The 20,856-nt window shown below is 28.7% G+C and overlaps 2 protein-coding genes across 2 annotated transcripts in view; both read right to left on the minus strand.

The window, feature by feature from the left end:
- Positions 1-20,856, minus strand: part of LOC142239373 (venom serine protease 34) — a 155,769-nt gene that overhangs the window by 106,615 nt on the left and 28,298 nt on the right. The window lies entirely within an intron of this gene.
- On the minus strand, positions 16,768-19,819 carry pnut (septin 7-like protein pnut). The gene has a single exon (XM_075313667.1). It carries the CDS (start codon positions 19,189-19,191, stop codon positions 17,575-17,577), a length of 1,617 nt encoding a protein of 538 aa, XP_075169782.1. The 5' UTR covers positions 19,192-19,819; the 3' UTR covers positions 16,768-17,574.

Below are 20,856 nucleotides of genomic sequence, written 5' to 3' on the forward strand. Positions count from 1 at the left end.
AATCTGCAATGTAAATAATAATAAAAATGTGCCAAAATTTTCTACAGGAATAAAATTTTGACAAAATTTTCTATAGAAATGAAATTTTGATAAGATTTTCTATAGAAATAAAATTTTGACAAAATTTTCTATAGAAATAAAATGTTGACAAAATTTTCTATAGAAATAACATTTTGACAAAATTTTCTATAGAAACAAAATTTAAAAAAAAAATCTATAGAAATAAAATTTAAAAAAAAAATCTATAGAAATACAATTTTGACAACATTTTCTATAGAAATAAAATTTTGACAAAATTTTCTATAGAAATAAAATTTTGACAACATTTTCTATAGAAATAAAATTTTGACAAAATTTTCTATAGAAATAAAATTTTGACAAAATTTTCTACAGAAATAAAATTTTGGCTAAATTTTCTATAGAAATAAAATTTTGACAACATTTTCTATAGAAATAAAATTTTGACAAAATTTTCTACAGAAATAAAATTTTAGCTAAATTTACTATAGAAATAAAATTTTGACAAAATTTTCTATAGAAATAAAATTTTGACAAAATTTTCTATAGAAATAAAATTTTGACAACATTTTCTATAGAAATAAAATTTTGACAACATTTTCTATAGAAATAAAATTTTGACAAAATTTTCTATAGAAATAAAATTTTGACAACATTTTCTATAGAAATAAAATTTTGACAAAATTTTCTACAGAAATAAAATTTTGGCTAAATTTTCTATAGAAATAAAATTTTGACAACATTTTCTATAGAAATAAAATTTTGACAAAATTTTCTATAGAAATAAAATTTTGACAACATTTTCTATAGAAATAAAATTTTGACAAAATTTTCTACAGAAATAAAATTTTGGCTAAATTTTCTATAGAAATAAAAATGTGCTAAAATTTTCTATAGAAATAACATTTTGACAAAATTTTCTATAGAAAAAAAATTTTGACAAAATCTTCTATAGATACAAAATTTTAACAACATTTTCTATAGAAATAAAATTTTGACGAAATTTTCTATGAAAACGAAATTTTGCAAAAAATTTTCTTAGAAATAAAATTTTGCAAACATTTTCACAGAAATAAAATTTTGCAAGAATTTACTATATATATAATAACAATTGCCAAGAATGTTCTATAAAAATATATTTTTGTAAGAATATTTTATAGAAATAAAAATGTGCAAAAATGTTCTATAGAAATAAAATTTTGACAAAATTTGCTATAGAAATAAAATTCCGACAAAATTTTCTATAGAAATAAAATTTCGACAAAATTTTCTATAGAAATACAATTTCGACAAAGTTTTCTATAGAAATAAAATTTTGACAAAATTTTCTATAGAAATAAAATTTTGACAAAATTTTCTATAGAGATAAAATTTTGACAAAAATTTCTATAGAAATAAAATTTTGACAACATTTTCTATAGAAATAAAATTTTGACAAAATTTTCTATAGAAATAAAATTTTGGCTAAATTTTCTATAAATTCAATATAAACCATTTCTTTCGAATAAAACAAATTTTTTTTATATAATAACCACAAAATTTGATCAACAACTTCAAAGTATTTTTTTTTTTTAAATTTGGTAGATTTTTGGTAAAAATTTCTTAAAATTTTGGGTAGATTATTTTCGGCACGAAAGGCAACCATGATACTAATACTGTAGATGTAAAATGAGCTATAGCTCCTACATGTATGAAATCTCTCCGTAGTGCAATGGTTAGCATGCCCGCCTTGCATACACAAGGTCGTGGGTTCGATTCCTGCTTCGACCGAACACCAAAAAGTTTTTCAGCGGTGGATTATCCCACCTCAGTAATGCTGGTGACATTTCTGAGGGTTTCAAAGCTTCTCTAAGTGGTTTCACGCCGTTCGGACTCGGCTATAAAAAGAAGGTCCCTTGTCATTGAACTTAACATGGAATCGGGCATCAATCAGTGATAAGAGAGAAGTTCACCAATGTGGTATCACAATGGACTGAATAGTCTAAGTGAGCCTGATACATTGGGCTGCCACCTAACCTAACCATGAAATCTCTCTGCAAAAATTTGCAATTTCACTATCTGACAACTGTCAAATGCATTCTCCCTTTTGCTGACTTTAAACGAGTAAACGAACTGCGTCTATTCAAAATTTTTGTGATAACTCTCTCTCTCTCTCTCTCTCTCTCTCTCTCTGAAAAAAAATAAAACATTTATATGTATTGAATTGCCGAACATTTAAGTTTATTTGCCTATATTGCGTCCCTGGACCGAAATATACATGATTGCCACTTTGAATTCAAAAGAAAGAATAGGCTCTGCTCCAAAAAAATTAATAATTGAAAATATGAATTTGAACCCATGACCCTTTGTATGCAACGCGGGCATGCTAACCATTGCTCTTGTTGCATGCCAATTAGAGAGTTTTGCCATGTGTTTCATAAGCTCGGTATGTATCTCTAGAGGATATTTCGTTTGCGTTAGAGGTGTGCGCGTGACTGAAATTTCACTCCCACTCACGCACATTCACGAAGCAAAATATTTATTCACGCACGCTCACGCACGATACGTGTGGTAGCCAATCCCACTTACGCACATTCACGAAATGAAAACCAGTACTCACGCACGCTCATGCAAGCATTACTTTTAAAGACTCACGTTCACGCACGATTCACGACAAATTCACGAGACTCACGATATTTTCACAAACGGAAATCAGCAAAGGTAACAAAGTTCAAAAATAGAATATGTTCGTGAGCCAAATTAATTTCAGATAACATACGAGCGTGAATTAAATCTTGATTATTTTCGTGAGCGTGATTTTGCAGAAATTTTATTCACGCACATTCACGAACCGATTTTATTTCTCACGCACGCTCACGAACGAAATATTTATTTTAGTCCCATTCACGCACATTCACGAGAGTTCATTTGGATTTTGTTCACGACCACGTTATTCACGTGTGAATCACGCATGTCACGCGCACACCTCTAGTTTGCATGCCAATAACACAGTTTTGCAATGTATTACTTATGAGAGAAAATGTAAACAATCAGCCTTGCGGAATTGCCGTTAGAAATTTAGCAATGCTTTCATAATGGGTAGCGGGAATTTCGTTAGAGGTGTATACCGGTCTTTAGAGAAATATTAAAAAAAACGATAACATCGTCCTAGTGAAAATTTCGCTTTGCATTTTTTAAGCCTCCGTATACAAAGATTATAAACTTGAGGAAGATAGGGAATTGGCTTGCGTCATACCAAATGTTGCATTTACCATGTTAATTCAATACATGTTTGTAATCTTTTAGTTGATTTTCGTTTTTTATTTTTTAAATGAAAAATTTAATTTTCTTAGTGAAACAATGTTAAATTTTAGGCAACAACAAAAAAGAAATACTTTTTCCCTTTTATGAAAATTTATTTCGTGCACTTAATTTCTTTTTATTTGCATTTTAATGCTATGTCAATACTTGTCGTATACGAGTTTGGTTCCAGTATTAAACTAATGTGGTAAATGGTTTGATGTGCTCAGTAGCCAATCTCCCATCTTCTGTAATCTATAATCTTTGTCCGTATACACCTCTAGTGAATATTTCGTTTGCATGCCAATAATACAGTTTTTCCATGTATATCTTATGAGAGAAAAATGTAAACAATCGATAATAACGCCTTGCAGAATTTTCTTTAGCAAATATACCATATTTTTTAGTGGTAGCAGAAATTTCGCTAAATGCCGGGATTAAAACCTCGTATGCATCCACTTCCCCACTTCGTTTACCAAAAATGTGGATAGGAATAAAAACAAAACTCACTAGAAGTTTCACTCTTTATTTTGCGGTTGAATTAAGTCCAACACTTTGAGTCATTGCAAAGAATTTAAACAGTGAGAATGATGATAATACAAAACAGCCAAGCATTCACCCACATAGTATGTATGCATATAAGAAGACGTGTGTGTGTAGACATGTAGAAATTCACAAACAAATCTAGCAACTATAGTTGTCGAATCTAATAAACGAATGATAGGACCCATCAAGCTATAGCAAAACAGTTATTAAGGGGATATTGAGTAAGATCGCGTGTGCGTGTGGGTGTGTATGCACCTCTCGGTACTCTCATATGGGTGAATAGGTTCTAGCGTTTCTTTTTTTTAAATTATTATTGTCTATAAATTGTTTTTAAATCGTTTGTTTTTATTATTGTGGTTGTTGTTGTGGCTTCAGTATGTACATATGTATGTATCTACAGAGTAACTACGGCTGGCCCGACATGATGGGCTACCATTGAAAATTATTTAAACAAAAATGTTTGCTTCTTTATGCTTTGGTTTCCCAATAAAATATTTTTGTTTAGTCAAAAAAAAAACAATACACATACATATTTTTAAGAGTTAATAAACTTTGTTGAACATTTGAAAAGGGGATATTGCCATATGGTGTGATTAAAAGGAAATATTCTGTGGCCAAGCATACAAATCTCAATGAAAAGATTACAAACAAAAACAAACAAAATAAATCCCAGAGAAAATATTTTAAAAATATTATAGTAAAAGATTTTTTGAGATTATTCAATATATGTACGTTAATATTTAAGTGTTTGAGTTTTTCATTAAAATTTCCGATTCAAAAACCCTAAATCAATTATCAATATTAGAAAGACTATACATATATGTTAGGGACTGTTAAATATTAAAATATTATTTTTTGACGTTGAAAGGAAATGTTTATTACAGAAATTATTGGATACATTTTACTGGCAAAGTAGGACAAAACAGACCTAATAATACATTCAATTTATCTCACACTCTCTCTCACTACCACCCACTTACTACTGGAAGATATCATTTGTTGGCAAATATGATAAAAAGAGGTGATAAAAATAACTTTTTCTTTTATGCGATTTGGAGACAAATCTACCAATAAAGTAAAAAATTTTCTATAGAAATAAAATTTTGACAAAATTTTCTATAGAAATAAAATTTCGACAAAATTTTCTATAGAAATAAAATTTCGATAAAATTTTCTATAGAAAAAATAAAATCTTCTATAGAAATAAAATTTTGAGAAAATTTTCTATAGAAATAAAATTTTGACAAAGTTTTCTATAGAAATAAAATTTTGACAAAATTTTCTATAGAAATAAAATTTTGACAAAATTTTCTATAAAAATAAAGTTTTCACAAAATTTTCTATAGAAATAAAATTTTGACAAATTTTTCTATAGAAATAAAATTTTGTCAAAATTTTCTATAGAAATAAAATTTTGTCAAAATTTTCTATAGAAATAAAATTTTCATAAAATTTTCTATAGAAATAAAATTTTGTCAAAATTTTCTGCAGAAATAAAATTTTGACAAAATTTTCTATAGAAATAAAATTTTGACAAAATTTTCTATAGAAATAAAAATTTTGTCAAAATTTTCTACAGAAATAAAATTTTCTATAGAAATAAAACTTTGTCAAAATTTTCTATAGAAAAAAAAATTTCATAAAATTTTCTATAGAATAAAATTTGGACAAATTTTGACAAAATTTTCTATAGAAATAAAATTTTGATAAAATTTTCTATAGAAATAAAATTTTGCGAAAATGTTCTATAGAAATAAAATTTTGCAAAAAATTTCTGTAGAAATAAAATTTTGCAAAAATTTTGCTATAGAAATTATATTTTGACAAAATTTTCTATACAAATAAAATTTTGAAACAATTTTATTGACAGCTTATATTTTATTATTTTAAAAGTAAATGATCGAACTTCAAATCAAATAAATTATATTCTCTATAAATATTTTAATAAACATACTGTTGTTAAATTGCCATTTTACCCGTCGTTCGATATGACACTTTTTAGTTTTCCATCACCCTAAAATGAAATCCCTCCACAAAATCTAGTAGTGATTGGATGTGTGTTGAAGCAGTTCATTTTGAGTGGTTTTCAAGTGGATCTAAATGTATATAAAAATATGTTTATGTCCATACATCAACATACACATATAATTTATGACTGTTATGTATGGAAATTAAAAAAAAAATTTTGTTTGTATTCACTTATGAAATTTACCTAATTTAGCTTTGACTCTATGTATGCAACATAGTGCACAATATGGGGGAGAAGCAACAAGAAATTAAAAAAGAAATTATTAATAAAAAAAACAGCACTATGCATTTTCTCTATTAGACATGCAAATATTAATGAATTTATTGAAGTAAAATTGTATGAATTAATGTAGGAATGTAAAGAGTGCAATTAGAAAATTACATACAGTCAAACCTCTCAGAAGTGCACACCCACGGTCGCCTACATTTTGTCCACATTTTCTACAGAAATAAAATGTTGACACAATTTTCTATGGAAATAAAATTTTTTCAAAATTTTCTATAGAAATAAAATTTTGTCAAAATTTTCTATAGAAATAAAATTTTGTCAAAATTTTCTATAGAAATAAAATTTTGTCAAAATTATCTATAAAAATAAAATTTTGAAAAAATTGTCCATAGAAATAAAATTTTGTCAAAATTTTCTATAGAAATAAAATTTTGTCAAAATTTTCTATAGAAATAAATTTTGTCAAAATTTTCTATAGAAATAAAATTTTGTCAAAATTTTCTATAGAAATACAATTTTGTCAAAATATTCTATTTAAAAATAAACTTTTGTCAAAATTTTCTATAGAAATAAAATGTTGACAAAATTTTCTATAGAAATAAAATTTTGTCAAAATGTTCTATAGAAATAAAATGTTGGCAGAGTGTCCGACTTTTAAGCTCTCGAGAGAATTGGAGAATTTCTTCTATACATGTTCTAAATTTATACAGACTCTAAACTTTGTAATCAATTAAAGGTATGCCATAGGTGCCTGGAGTGTGTAGGTGTTTCCCAAACCTATGGTAGCTACAGTAGCCAGTCAGTCAATCAAACAGCTGTTGTCTCATTGTTAATTAAGATAAAAAATATTTCTTTCTACGAAATGCCTAATACAATACCAAGTATTGAAGTATCATTCATTGATGAGTAATTTCATAATAATTTTTGTGTTTTTTTGTTTTTTCTCTTTTTTTTTGTTATTGTTCATAATAAAATCAAAGCATAAGCGTAAATCGTTTCTGGAGTTTGCCAAAACATTTGTAGCTGAAATCTATATACTTACGTTGGGTCAGTTAAACGTTGAAACAAGTCGGACTTTCTAATTTCCTTATTGGTGACTAAACTGCAATAATTTTATGGACTAGTGTCGAGGGTGTTTTTTTATGGGCAAACAAACCAGACACTGTCAATCAAGAGCAATTGAAACAGTCTGTCTATTGGAAATGGCTATGAAGCGGGTTTAAGATCCTCTACTATAGTACTACGTACACTTATAGAAAAAAAAGACTGCTGTTAATAGCTATAAAACACTGACTGCTGCTCAGAATCACCTCCTGAGCACGGTTTCCACTCGAGCCATAAATATTCTACCAACATTTGGAAAAAATTAAACCAACAAAAAAAATTTGTTAAAATTTTATTTCTATCGAAAATTTTTTGTCAACATTTTATTTCTATAGGAAATTTTGTCACAATTTTACTACTATAGAAAATGTTGTCAACATTTTATTTCTATAGAAAAATTTCTCAAATTTACTACTATAGAAAACTTTGTCAAAATTTTATTTCTATAGAAAATTTTGTCAAAATTTTATTTCATTAGAAAATATTTTTAAAATTTTATTTCTATAGACAATTTTTTTTAAACGGTATTTCTATAGAAAATTTTGTCAACAATTTATTTATATAGAAAATTTTATGAACATTTTATTTCTATAAAAAATTTTGTCACAATTTTATTTCCATTAGAAAATTTTGTCAAAATTTATTTCTATAGAATATTTTGTAAAAATTTTATTTCTCTGGAAAATTTTGTCAAAATTTTATTTCTATAAAAAATTTTGTCAACTTTTTATTTCTATCGAAAATTTTTTCAAAATTTTATTTCCATTAGAAGATTTTGTCAAAATTTATTTCTATAGAATATTTTGTAAAAATGTTATTTCTATGGAAAATTTTGTCAAAATTTTATTTGTATAGAAAATTTTATTTCTAAAGAAAATGTTTTCAAAGTTTTGTTTCTATAGAAAATTTTATCAAAAATTTATTTGTATAGAAAATTTTCTCACAATATTTCTATAGAAAATTTTGTCAAAATTTTATTTCTGTAGAAAATTTTTGTTTTGTTTGTTATTGTTGGTTTACTCTTCAATCGTTATTTTTGTTTTTGATTTCAGCTTAAAACCGTGCATTGACTAAACTACAAGTGTAGCTTAACAAAGGGAGTAAAAGCATGCTTGTCAAATTTATTTGGGCAAAGCAAATTTTATTTCTATAGAAAATTTTGTCAAAATTTTATTTCTATAGAAAATTTTGTCAATCTTTTATTTCTATAGAAAATTGTGTCAAAATTTTATTTCTATAGAAAATTTTGTCAAAATTTTATTTCTATAGAAAATTTTGTCAAAATTTTATTTCTATAGAAAATTTTGTCAAAATTTTATTTCTATAGAAAATTTTGTCAAACTTTCATTTCTATAGAAAGTTGTGTCAAAATTTTATTTCTATAGAAAATTTTGTCAAAATTTTATTTCTATGGAAAATTTTGTCAAAATTTTATTTGTATAGAAAATTTTGTCAAAATTTTATTTCTATAGACAAATTTGTCAAAGTTTTATTTCTATAGAAAAATTTGTAAAAATATTATTTCTATGGAAAATTTTGTCAAAATTTTATTTGTATAGAAAATTTTGTCAAAGTTTTATTTTTATAGAAAAGTTTGTCGAAATTTTATTTTTATAGAAAACTTTGTCAAAATTGTATTTTTATAGAAAAATTTTTCGAAATTTAATTTTTATAGAAAATTTTGTCAAAATTTTATTTCTATAGAAAATTTTTTCAAAATGTTATAGAAAATTTCGATTCCTGCTTCGACCGAACACCGAAAAGTTTTTCAGCGGTGGATTATCCCACCTCAGTAATGCTGGTGACATATCTGAGGGTTTCAAAACTTCTCTAAGTGGTTTCGCTGCAATATGGAACGCCGTTCGGACTCGGCTATAAAAAGGAGGTCCCTTGTCATTGAGCTTAACATGGAATCGGGCAGCACTCAGTGATAAAAGAGAAGTTCAGCAATGTGGTATCACAATGGACTGAATAGTCTAAGTGAGCCTGATATATCGGGCTGCCACCTAACCTAACCTAACCTATTTCTATAGAAAATTTTCTCAAAATTTTATTTCTATAGAAAATTTTGTCAAAATTCTATTTCTATAAAACATTCTGCCAATTTTTATTTCTTTAGAAATTTTTGTCAAAATTTTATTTCTATGGAAAATTTTGTCAAAGTTTATTTCTATAGAAAAGTTTGTCAAAATTTTATCTCTATAGAAAATTTTGTCAAAATGTTATTTCTATAGAAATTTTTGTCAAAATTTTATTTCTATAGAAAATTTTGCCAAAATGTTATTTCTATAGAATATATGATGGCTCCAAATTGGATGGACAAGTGGGGTTCGGAGTATATTCTAATGATCTGGAACTTCGAATAGCGAAAAGATTACCTAATCACTGTAGTGTTTTTCAGGCTGAAATATTAGCAATAAGAGAGGTGGCGAATTGGCTGAGAAGTAATGTTCCAAAAAATGTGGGCATTAATATATACTCAGACAGTCAACCTGCAATAAAATCCTTGGATTCTGTGTTCCTCAACTCGTAAACGGCCATCGACTGCCGCAAATCTCTCAATGAGATGGCTGAGCAGTACAATATTCACCTAATATGGGTGCCTGGCCATAGGAACATACCGGGGAACTGCGAAGCGGATGAGTTGGCAAGGCTAGGGACTACCTTACATATTCCAGGGGAACTAGAATTTGTTGGTATGCCCCTAGCTACCTGCAAGCTCATGCTGCGTGAGAAGGCTGTTATGATGGCAAATGTTCGATGGGAGAATTGCAAGGGTTGTAACGACACCAAGCAAATATGGCCCCATTTCAACTTAAACCGCACACTAGATATGCTAATGTTCTCGAGACGTCAGATATCACTCCTGATATCTGCTATAACGGGTCGCTGCCTGATAGGCGATTTTGCAAAAACTATTGGCGCGAAGTATAATGACTATTGTATGAGCTGTCATGATGCGGAGGAAAAAGAAATAAAGCGCAAGCAACTTTTTGGAGCATATAGCTTCAGATTACTGGCGGATCTGGAAAACGTTAACTTAAGCAGTCTGCTAATGTTTTTGGAACAATCTGGTTGGTTCAACAAAGAAAAATAATCAAGAAGGTTCAGCGGTTAAAACTAGAAGTGCCCATATGTAATAGGTACTTTTAGTTAATGTGGTATCACAATGGACTGAATAGTCTAAGTGAGCCTGAATCTTAATCGGGCTGCCACTTTAACCTAACCTAACCCAACCTATTTCTATAGAAAATTTTGTCAAAATGTTATTTCTATGGAAAATTTTGTAAAAATTTTATTTTTATAGAAAATTTTGTCTTAATTTAATTTTTATAGAAAATTTTGTCAAAATTGTATTTTTATAGAAAATTTTGTCGAAATTTAATTTCTATAGAAAATTTTGTCGAAATGTTATTTCTATAGAAATTTTTGTCAAAATTTTAGTTCCATAGAAAATTTTGTCAAAATGTCATGTCTATAGAAAATTTTGTAAAAATGTTATTTCTATGGAAAATTTTGTCAAAATTTTATTTGTATAGAAATTTTTTTTTCTTGTTTTTCTTTCTATAAAACATTTCTATACAAAATTTCCTCAAAATTTTATTTCTGTAGAAATTTTTGTCAAAATTTTATTTCTATAGAAAATTTTGTTGAAATTTTATTTCTATAGAAAATTTTGTCAAAATTCTATTTCTATAAATCATTTTGCCAATTTTTGTTTCTATATCAGCAAACACCTACTGCTTTCCCTCTTTCAGCAGACTTTTTGTATTTTAGCAGATTTTTCTGTTGTATATATCACACAAAAATGTGCCTTAAATATCAGCAGTAAATATTTTTTATACCAGAGTTATTTCCATAAGTGTAAAATTCAGCAAGTAATTAAAAAATAAAAAAATAAAAATTATTAGCATATTGAAATAAATGGAAAATTTTTGAGATTGTTGTTTTTGATTTAATATTTATTAAATTTTATTATTGTTATTTGTTATAATAATTTGTGTTTTTACAAAGTAAATGTAAACGTGTGTTTCATTTCAATTTATTTTGCTTTATATTTAAATTATATATTTTTGTTGTTATTATTTTTTTGTTTCTTGTATTATGAGCAATAATATTATAAATATATAGTTTTAATCATAGTTTATATAAGTAATGTATATACGACAGTTTGTTTTTTGTTTTTCGAGATTTCTTCTTTTTTGTTTTTGGTGAAAAGATTTGGGGCGTGGGTGGATTAGGGTGTTTAACAAAGCTAACTAGAGACTTAAACAATTATATTAATTATTATTTTTGTTTTTGTTACGATTATTATTGGCTTTAAAAAAAACTGTAGTTTCTACAAGAGCTACAAAGAGGCTTATATTTTCGTTTTTCTTTTGTTTTTTTGTTTTGTGACTGAAGACAGTTTTTAATATGTTTTTGTTATTTGTTTTGTTTTTTTTTATTATAAATAAATTTTAACTTTGATTTTGTTGTTGTTTGTCTTTTGTGACTTGTTTCTTTGCTTTTTAAAATTTTAATGATTAATTTAGCAAAATTTTCTCACATTTATTGATTTAATTTATAATCATTTTTGTTATAAATCAATTGATTTGTATTAATAGTAATTAGTTGTTTTGGTTTTAGTTATCATTACATGTTTAATTTTTTCAAGTGTTTTTTTATAATGTTGCATTTTATTTGGAGTTTCTTGGGGGTTCTTTAATTCCTAATTATTTTATTTTCTTTTTTTTTCTCAAAGGTTTTGGTTTTGGTTTTGTTTTTACTCTTCCTATTTTCTGTTACATCAGAGGAGTCTATCTTTACCTTAAAACAAATACATTTAAAGTATTTAAAATACAATTTTTTGGATTAAAACTAAATTTTTGCGTAATATTGAATGGAAAGAAAAAATGAAATAAAAAAAAATACATATTTGGTTAGATAACCTTCTTTAGAAAGAATTTAATGAAGCTGAGATAGTTTGGGTTTTACTTTAGGATGTTCTATAAACACACAAAAAGATAGTTTTTTTCTTCAATCACGAAACTAATTGATCCAATTAATTTTTTTAATTGAAATGCCTTTTTTATGAATGAATTGAAATGTCATCAATCACCGAAATGATAGCATCAATTAAAAAATTGGAAGTCAATTAAAAACTTAATTGATACTATTAATTTGTGCGATTGATTTTTGTTTCAATAAAAAAAAATCGTTGAATCAATTGAATTTTTATTTGAATATTTTTTAAAACTCAATTTTAATTGGAAAATTTTTCGTAATATTTTTTTCTGTGAAGTTTGACACAACAAAGAAGAAATGAATTTTTAATGTCGATGATTTTTTAAGTTTCTCAGTTAATATTTTAAAAGTGATAATAGATTAGGTTAGGTTATGTGGCAGCCCGATGTATTAGGCTCACTTAGGCTATTCAGTCCATTGTGATACCACAGTGGTGAACTTCTCTCTTATCACTGAGTGCTGCCCGATTCCATGTTAAGCTCAATGACAAGGGACCTCCTTTTTATAGCCGAGTCCGAACGGCGTTCCACATTGCAGTGAAACCACTTAGAGAAGCTTTGAAACCCTCAGAAATGTCACCAGCATTACTGAGGTGGGATAATCCACCGCTGAAAAACTTTTTGATGTTTGGTCGTAGCAGGAATCGAACCCACGACCTTGTGTATGCAAGGCGGGCATGCTATCCATTGCACCAGGGTGGCTCTGTTGTACCTTGAAATTCAAATTACCAAACAATATTGAAGGTATTTTTTTTCCATAAATGGTAACCTCTTATTTTTAACACCCCGAAAAACTTCCAAAGGGACCTTACGACCCATTGGAGGGTTAAATGGAAATTTTCGGGGGGTGTGGTATAGTTTCAGAGCCGTCGGTCGGACTCGCCTACAAAAACCGAGGTCCCCTCCCATTGACCTAAACATAGAATCAGGCTGCAGTCATTGATAAGATAGAAGTTCATTAACTGTGGATAGTCTAAGGGTCAGTTTCTCAATGACCTGTTTTTATTTATCGTACCGAAAAACATACGATCACATACAAAAATCTTACAAGTACTAAACGGTCATAAATGATCCAAATATATCGAGCTGCCACGATACCAAATCTAACCTAACCAATTGCAGTTGTTCAACTCAACTATGAAGTTGTTTAAAGGGAAGGTTAGTAATAATAGCAGAAAAGTTAGTTGTTTAAGAAGTTTTTGTCTGCTAAAAAAGAGAATGCAATCTCGTTTACTAGACCAGCAGAATTACTTACAGACTAAACGACTTTTCATGGTAAATAAATTCGATTAACTGGTCTTTGATGGAGATCAAAATCTATTAGCTTTTGACCTTAGATATCTGTAATGATTACCATCATTCTAGGTTCCAAACTGGTCACAGCGTAGTTTTTTAATGACAAAAAGGCAAAATCTCGTTTTGGGAGAGCATGGCCAAGTGATTATTTTTCAAAATATCACTTGGTCATATCCTGCAAGAATGTTGGGAACAATACGCTCATCCATTATAAGCGCGGGGTAATGGGCACGGTTTTCTAAGACTGTGAACCACATCGACTACCAGGAGAACACACAAACAAAATTTTTTTCTGATTCAATCACGAAATTAATTGATTTAATTAATTTTTTCATTGAAATGTCCTCAATCACAGAAATGAAAATAGAAAATTCTGTCAAAATTTTATTTCAATTTTTGTCAAAATTTTATTTCTTTAGGAAATTTTGTAAAATTTCATTTCTATAGAAATTTTTGTCAAAATTTTATTTCTATAGAAAATTTTTTCAAAATTTTATTTCTAAAGAAAATTTTTTCAAAATTTTATTTCTATAGGCAATTTTGCCAAAATTTTATTTCTAAAGAAAATTTTGACAAAATTTTTTTTTCTAAAGAAAATTTTGACAAAATTTTATTTCTAAAGAAAATTTTGTCAAAATTTTATTCCTATAGAAAATTTTGACAAAATTTTATTTCTATAGAAAATTTTGACAAAAGTTTATTTCTTCAATAGAAATTATATTCAAAATTTTATTTCTTTAGGAAATTTTGTAAAATTTCATTTCTATAGAAAATTTTGTCAAAATTTTATTTCTATAGAAAATTTTGTTAAAATTTTATTTCTATAGAAAATTTTGTCAAAAATTTTATTTCTATAGAAAATTTTGACAAAATTTTATTTCTATAGAAAATTTTGACAAAATTTTATTTCTATAGAAAATTTTGTCAAAATTTTATTTCTATGGAAAATTTTGTTAAAATTTTATTTCTATAGAAAATTTTGTCAAAATTTTATTTCTATAGAAAATTTTGTCAAAATTTTATTTCTATAAAAAATTTTGACAAAATTTTATTTCTATAGAAAATTTTGACAAAATTTTATTTCTATAGAAAATTTTGACAAAATATTATTTCTATTGAAAATTTTGTCAAAATTTTATTTCTATACACAAATTTTGTCAAAATTTTATTTCTATATAAAATTTTGTCAAAATTTTATTTCTATAGAAAAATGTTGTCAAAATGTTATTTCTATGGAAAATTCTTTTAAAATTTTATTTCTATAGAAAATTTTGTCAAAATTTTATTTCTATGGAAAATTTTGTTAAAATTTTATTTCTATAGAAAATTTTGTCAAAATTTTATTTCTATAGAAAATTTTGTCAAAATTTTATTTCTATAGAAAATTCTGATAAAATTTTATTTCTATAGAAAATTTTGACAAAATATTATTTCTATTGAAAATTTTGTCAAAATTTTATTTCTATAGAAAATTTTGTTAAAATTTTATTTCTTTAAGGAATTTTTGTCAAAATTTTATTTCTTTGGGAAATTTTGTTAAAATTTTATTTCTATAGAACATTTTGCCAAAATTTTATTTCTATAGAAAATTTTGTCAAAATTTTATTTCTATAGAAAATTTTGTCAAAATTTTATTTCTATAGAAAATTTTGACAAAATTTTATTTCTATAGGGAATTTTTGTCAAAATTTTATTTCTTTAGGAATTTTGGTTAAAATTTTATTTCTATAGAATAATTTTTTCAAAAAACATCTACCTATCTTCTATACCCTCTTCTCCTGAGACGATTTCAATGTCATAGGTGAACTACTGTATAATAATGGCATCTACCATGCTGCTCTTGCCTACTAGTCGATGGCGTGATAACTTCGATATCAAATTACCCCCATATTTTCGGGATCAAACTGTGAACCTGGGAAATTTTGGTCCCACATAGATCAGTTGGACCAAATCCACGGCAGGTAAGGGTCGTATGTAGAATTTAGAGATATTTAGTCGACCAGTCGATCCGATATTGTCATCCATGCCATAGTCCAACCATACTGCGAAAATATCGAAATTTTTTGAATCAATTAAATATTTAATTGAATATTTTTTAAAACTCAATTAAGAATTTAATTGGAAAAATGTTCGTACAGTTTTTTCTGTGTAGTATAAAACGCACTAAGAGCTATACTATGGCGAATTTTTTGACCGATTAGAACGTAAATTAAACATAGGTTAGGTTAGGATGAAGAGAGGAGTCGGTTTTCTCCGTCTCGTATCATACGACATACACCTAAGCCAGCAATCGGCTTGTGCGCCGATTGCTTCATTTTAAAATTCATTTTAAATAAGAAAGTTTGGTGGTATTATTTTCTGGTAATGAGGTTATTAAGTTCGAGCTTAGCCGCTACATTCAAAAATAAATCAATATATTATATCTCTTTGATGCAAATTTTATTAGAACTTGATGGGGAATAGCCCAAATCAAATGTTCACAAAGTTTATATTTTAGCGGCTAAAGTTGAACTGAATACCAACTTTTAAGAAAAAAAACGGCCCACTTGGTGAAAACCCGGTTCTATTTTACCATGATAACCCCTCGCCTCGCGCTTATCAAATTTGACATCGAACTATAAAGCTTTTCTCCACATTATCCCGATCAGTCGCAGGACAACAATATTAGTCGAGTGAGGAGGTCGGTCACGCAACCACAGAGCCCGATTTGTTCAAACCTAAAGAAAATGTATTTTTAACAAGTCAGAGATGTTAGAAAACCGATGGGTCAAGTGTATGAATTTAAACAGAGTCTAAGTGGGTTCAAACATGAATAACCATGTTTTCTAAATTTTTGTTTTTTGAAGGCCAAGTACAGAAATATGTTACTAAACTTTCTTTTTAATACGAAATTTAATTTTAACATAGGTACAATTTTAACAACTTTTCTAGATTATTTCATTTCTTTAGTATTTCATTTATTCAGATTATAAAAAAATACCTATAGCATCTATAGTACTAAGGCAAAATATTGAAGTTATATACAGTGAAACCTCTCGGAAGAGAACACCACAAGGCTACTTAAATTTTTCAACATTTAGAAAGTGTGCATTTATGAGATGTAATTTTTTCAGAGTTTTCACTGTATTTTCTATAGAATTTTGTAACCATCAGAGTTTGCAAAATGTATGTTGGCAAATTCAAAATGCTTAAGCGAAAATTGCTGACGAAAAAACGATCTATCATGGTTCGTTCATATTTAATATAAAACCAATTTTAAAATTTGTTTCAAATTTTAAATATTGAAAACATTTCTTCTTTATTTACACAAAAAAAAAGATTTATAGATATTCTTTTGTCAAGCGCTAATTCTACAGAGCATATATAAGCAATGAGGTTTACATGATAGTTAAAATAAAAACATAGAAGCCTTTAACAAAATTCTTGTTTTTTATATGTAAATATATATAAATCATTATGTATGCTAGAGAATATTGCAAATAGTATATAACACACAACTATACTTATCTATTTATAATAAAGATAATAGTAAAAAAATTGATAGTACACTACAAAAAAAAAATACAAGACTTAGATATATCCAATTTTGTTATGATATTAAGAGGAGAAAATGTTCAAGAAAAAAGAAGGACATAAAATAATAATTTTTATGAGATTTTGGCAGTTATTTTTTTTTTTTGTGTTTCATTTGAAATTCCATTTCTTGAATTTGTTTTTGTTTTAATTCAAAACAAATATTAAAGATATTCGTTTATCTTTGATAATTTTGGTTCTTTCTAAAGAAGTTTAACTTTGTAGCGTCAGAATTGTGGAGTTTCCCAAAAACAAAATTCTTAAATATTAAATTTTTTGATTTGGTGAGGTTGATTTTTCAGAAAACATTTCAAAATTTTCAAACTAAAATAGTGCAGTTTCCTAAATTATGATTTTTAATATCTGATTAATTGAGGTGTGGAAAGGTTAGGCAGGTGGGTATTGGGGGAGCAAAATTTGAAATAAAAAAATACTGTGCTTTTTTCGAAAATAGAAAAACTGGTCTTCATTCTACTCCTCCTTAAACAACAAGCCTTAGAACAAACCCTTCTTCTTTTTCTCCTTTTTGCCATCGGCATTATCCGTACTGCTATTCGCTCCCAGACTACGCCTCTTCAATTCTTCCAATGTGATGTGATTAACCTCTTCCCAATCTTTGCGTTCCCGCTCAAATTCTCGCCTCTTCTCCTCCAACTCTCGAATTTGCAATTCTAATGCCTTTTTGCGCTCCTCATGACGGCGAGCCAATTCAATTTCGGAATCTTTAAGTTTTTGCATCTTCTCCTTGACTTTCATGTCGAACACTTGTTCCATTTCCGCTTCCATTTTTTTCATTTTTAATTCATGCTCACGTTTCTCTTCCTCCATCTGGGTTAAAGGATTTTTGTTGGACAGGCGGGCCTTGCCATCTACCAAACCCAGCTCTGAAAGTTTGCGACATCTGTAGTTCTCATAGTGCACATTGTTGGTGACATCCTTCAAATCTTGCAGATGAGTCCTTATGACCATATTGCGTAAAGCAATGAAATCGCAATGTGATAGATTTTCCACCTCCACCAAACCCCAAGGGTAACGACGACCCCGCACCTTCTTGCCATCGGCCAGTTCAACTATGGTATTAGCTCCAACTACGGCAAAGGGTACACGTGTGCGTAAATTTTGTGTGGTTTTCGTTTCTTCGGCTGCATCTTCTAGAGTTGAGGGGAAGTCATAGATCTTGATTTTGTGCTGAGCGATTTCATTCAGAATTTGCTTTTTGAACAGATGCACTTCATCCGGGGTCAAAGTATCGGCCTTTGCAATGACAGGAACCAAATTTACTTTATCGGATAAACTCTGCATGCATGCTATATCCAATGGTCTTAGACCATGGCCGGTGGGACCAATGAAATAGAGACAACAGTGGACACGATTGTCTGGTATTTGTTTACGATAAACCCTCGATTCAGCTGTGAGATATTCTTCATACTTGGAATCCACATATTCCAGAATGGGAACCCAGCAATTGGTATTGTCCACACTATCACCAAAGCCTGGTGTATCCACAACTGTGAGCGTAAGATTCACACCATTCTCCTTCAACAAAACTTTGGTAGCCTCCACAGCTACGGTCTTTTTCTTCCTCAATGAGGGTCCTGGATACTGTTCGGCATTATATATATCGGAGAGAAACATGGAATTAATTAAAGTTGACTTGCCCAGACCACTGGCCCCCACAACCATCAGCGTGAATTCGAAGCCACGCTTGACTGCTTTGCGGTACACTTGGTTTGGCAGGTTGGCGAAACCAACATAACCTGCAATTTCCATGGGCTTATTACGTACTGGCAATGGTGGCTTTTGTTTTGGCTGTGTTAGCTGCTGTTGCTTTTGGTTCTCTTGTTCTTTCTCCTGCAGTTCCGTTGTCAATTTATTGGAATCATTATGGCCTACATTCGCAGAGGATTCTATGGAAGGGCCCCCATTGGCCTGTTGTTGTAATACAGCGGCTTTTGAGAGAACACTAGAACCGCCGGAACCACCTCCTCCGCCGCCACCGCCAATGGTGGGCAGGCTGGAAGGTTGTTGTTTATCTCGTAGGGCCAACTGGGCCAATGTGCTGGGCAGCGATGAAATTGCTCCATTCACATTTGAGCGGGGGCTGTTTTGCATGATGATGACGAATTATAGCTGCAGCTGCTTGGATTGTTGCAATGGATGATGATTCTCCTTTTGGTCGTTGTCGCCTTCGTATTTCTGCCTTTGCCTTATCTTCTACAAAACACACTCACACTCATACAAAAAAACACCACCAACACTGTACACACACACACGCCTTCACGGAGTATGAGGGTTTTTTCCTTCTTTCTTTATATATTTTTCTTAAATATATTTGATTTTAGTGTTTCAGCATGGAATTTTTCCAAAACTTAATACTTGTATTTTTCTATTACTTTCAATTTTAGCTTTAAATCAAATAAAAACAACACAATTTTCAGCCTTCAACAATTCCATGTCACACCTATTTTGCTGTGTGCTGTGACTCTCCTGCCTTTTCTTTTGCTCCTTGTTCTTCCTTTTCTTATCCACAAATTTAAGGTGGTGTTTCTTTTTCTTTTATTATCAACTACGTTTTGTTTTTCCCGTTTATTTGTGTGCTTTTGTCTTGATGACTAGTTTTAAACAATTTTGTTAATAATATACATATATTTTTATTTCTCAATCGTTTCTTCTGGTCACTTGCAATCAATAGCACTGCTTACTGCTGGTCTGGAGTCGTCGATAGCATTGTGAAGTCAATCAGTTAATTTGCGCTCGCTGAAAAATGTTTAAACATTTTCTGCTCTCCCTCTCTCAACAAATGCTCTCTATAATGCATGTTGCATGGGTAAGAGCGAGACAGCTGGTTTTCCAATTACTCATCGTCATTGTTGCCAGATACATACATATTTGATGAAAAGCGAAATTGACACTTTTAATATCAGTGGACAAATAGGCAGTGGAAAACAATTGCTTCCCAATGGACATTGGACAATAACCAATTCAACAGATTGACTTTTGAATCAGTATGAATAAATAAATAATTAATTAATCTCTTAAGGTGGGTACTAAGTTCGAGTTTAGTCGCTCAAATCAAAAATTAATCTATAAAAGGCATAATAAAATGTTAACTTTTCTTGGCAATTTTTGGCAACAATTGGAAAAGTTTATTTTCTTAAAATGTATTATTAAAGAATAGTAAACGTGAAAAATTGGATATTTTAGAGCCATAATTAGATTTTTCAAATTCAATTAAAATTATAATTGAAAAAATAGTTTTTATACTTTTATGTATGTTCGCTCTTCGGAGATATATATCATGGTTAAATCCTGTTATGCATTTCTGCCGGCAATATCGATGGCGGTATACGCCTCTAGTGGATATTTTCACTATCCATAAGAAATACATTGTTATATATTCTAATGAAAACATCGTGAGGAGTTATTATCGATAGTTTACATTTGGTCCCATAAGAAGCAAAACTGTATTATTGACACTCAAACGAATTTTCATCTTCCCATATGAAATGCCTTTCTATATTTGCTAACGAAAATTCCGGTATATATTCTGCCGAAAACTCCTTGTAACGTTATTATCGACCTTTCCATTTTTCTCCCATAAGAAACTTATGGCAGAACTGTATTGTTAGTATGCAACCGGCATATTCGCGAGATATGCATACCGGGCTCTTTAAGACCTGTATGCAGATCTAATGAAAATTACTGTTGCATGCCAATAATACAATTTTTCCTTGTATTCCTTATAGGAGCAATATGTAAACGATCGATAACAACGGC

The sequence above is a fragment of the Haematobia irritans genome, chromosome 5 (genome assembly GCF_050003625.1).
Source record: "Haematobia irritans isolate KBUSLIRL chromosome 5, ASM5000362v1, whole genome shotgun sequence".
NCBI lineage: Eukaryota > Metazoa > Arthropoda > Insecta > Diptera > Muscidae > Haematobia > Haematobia irritans.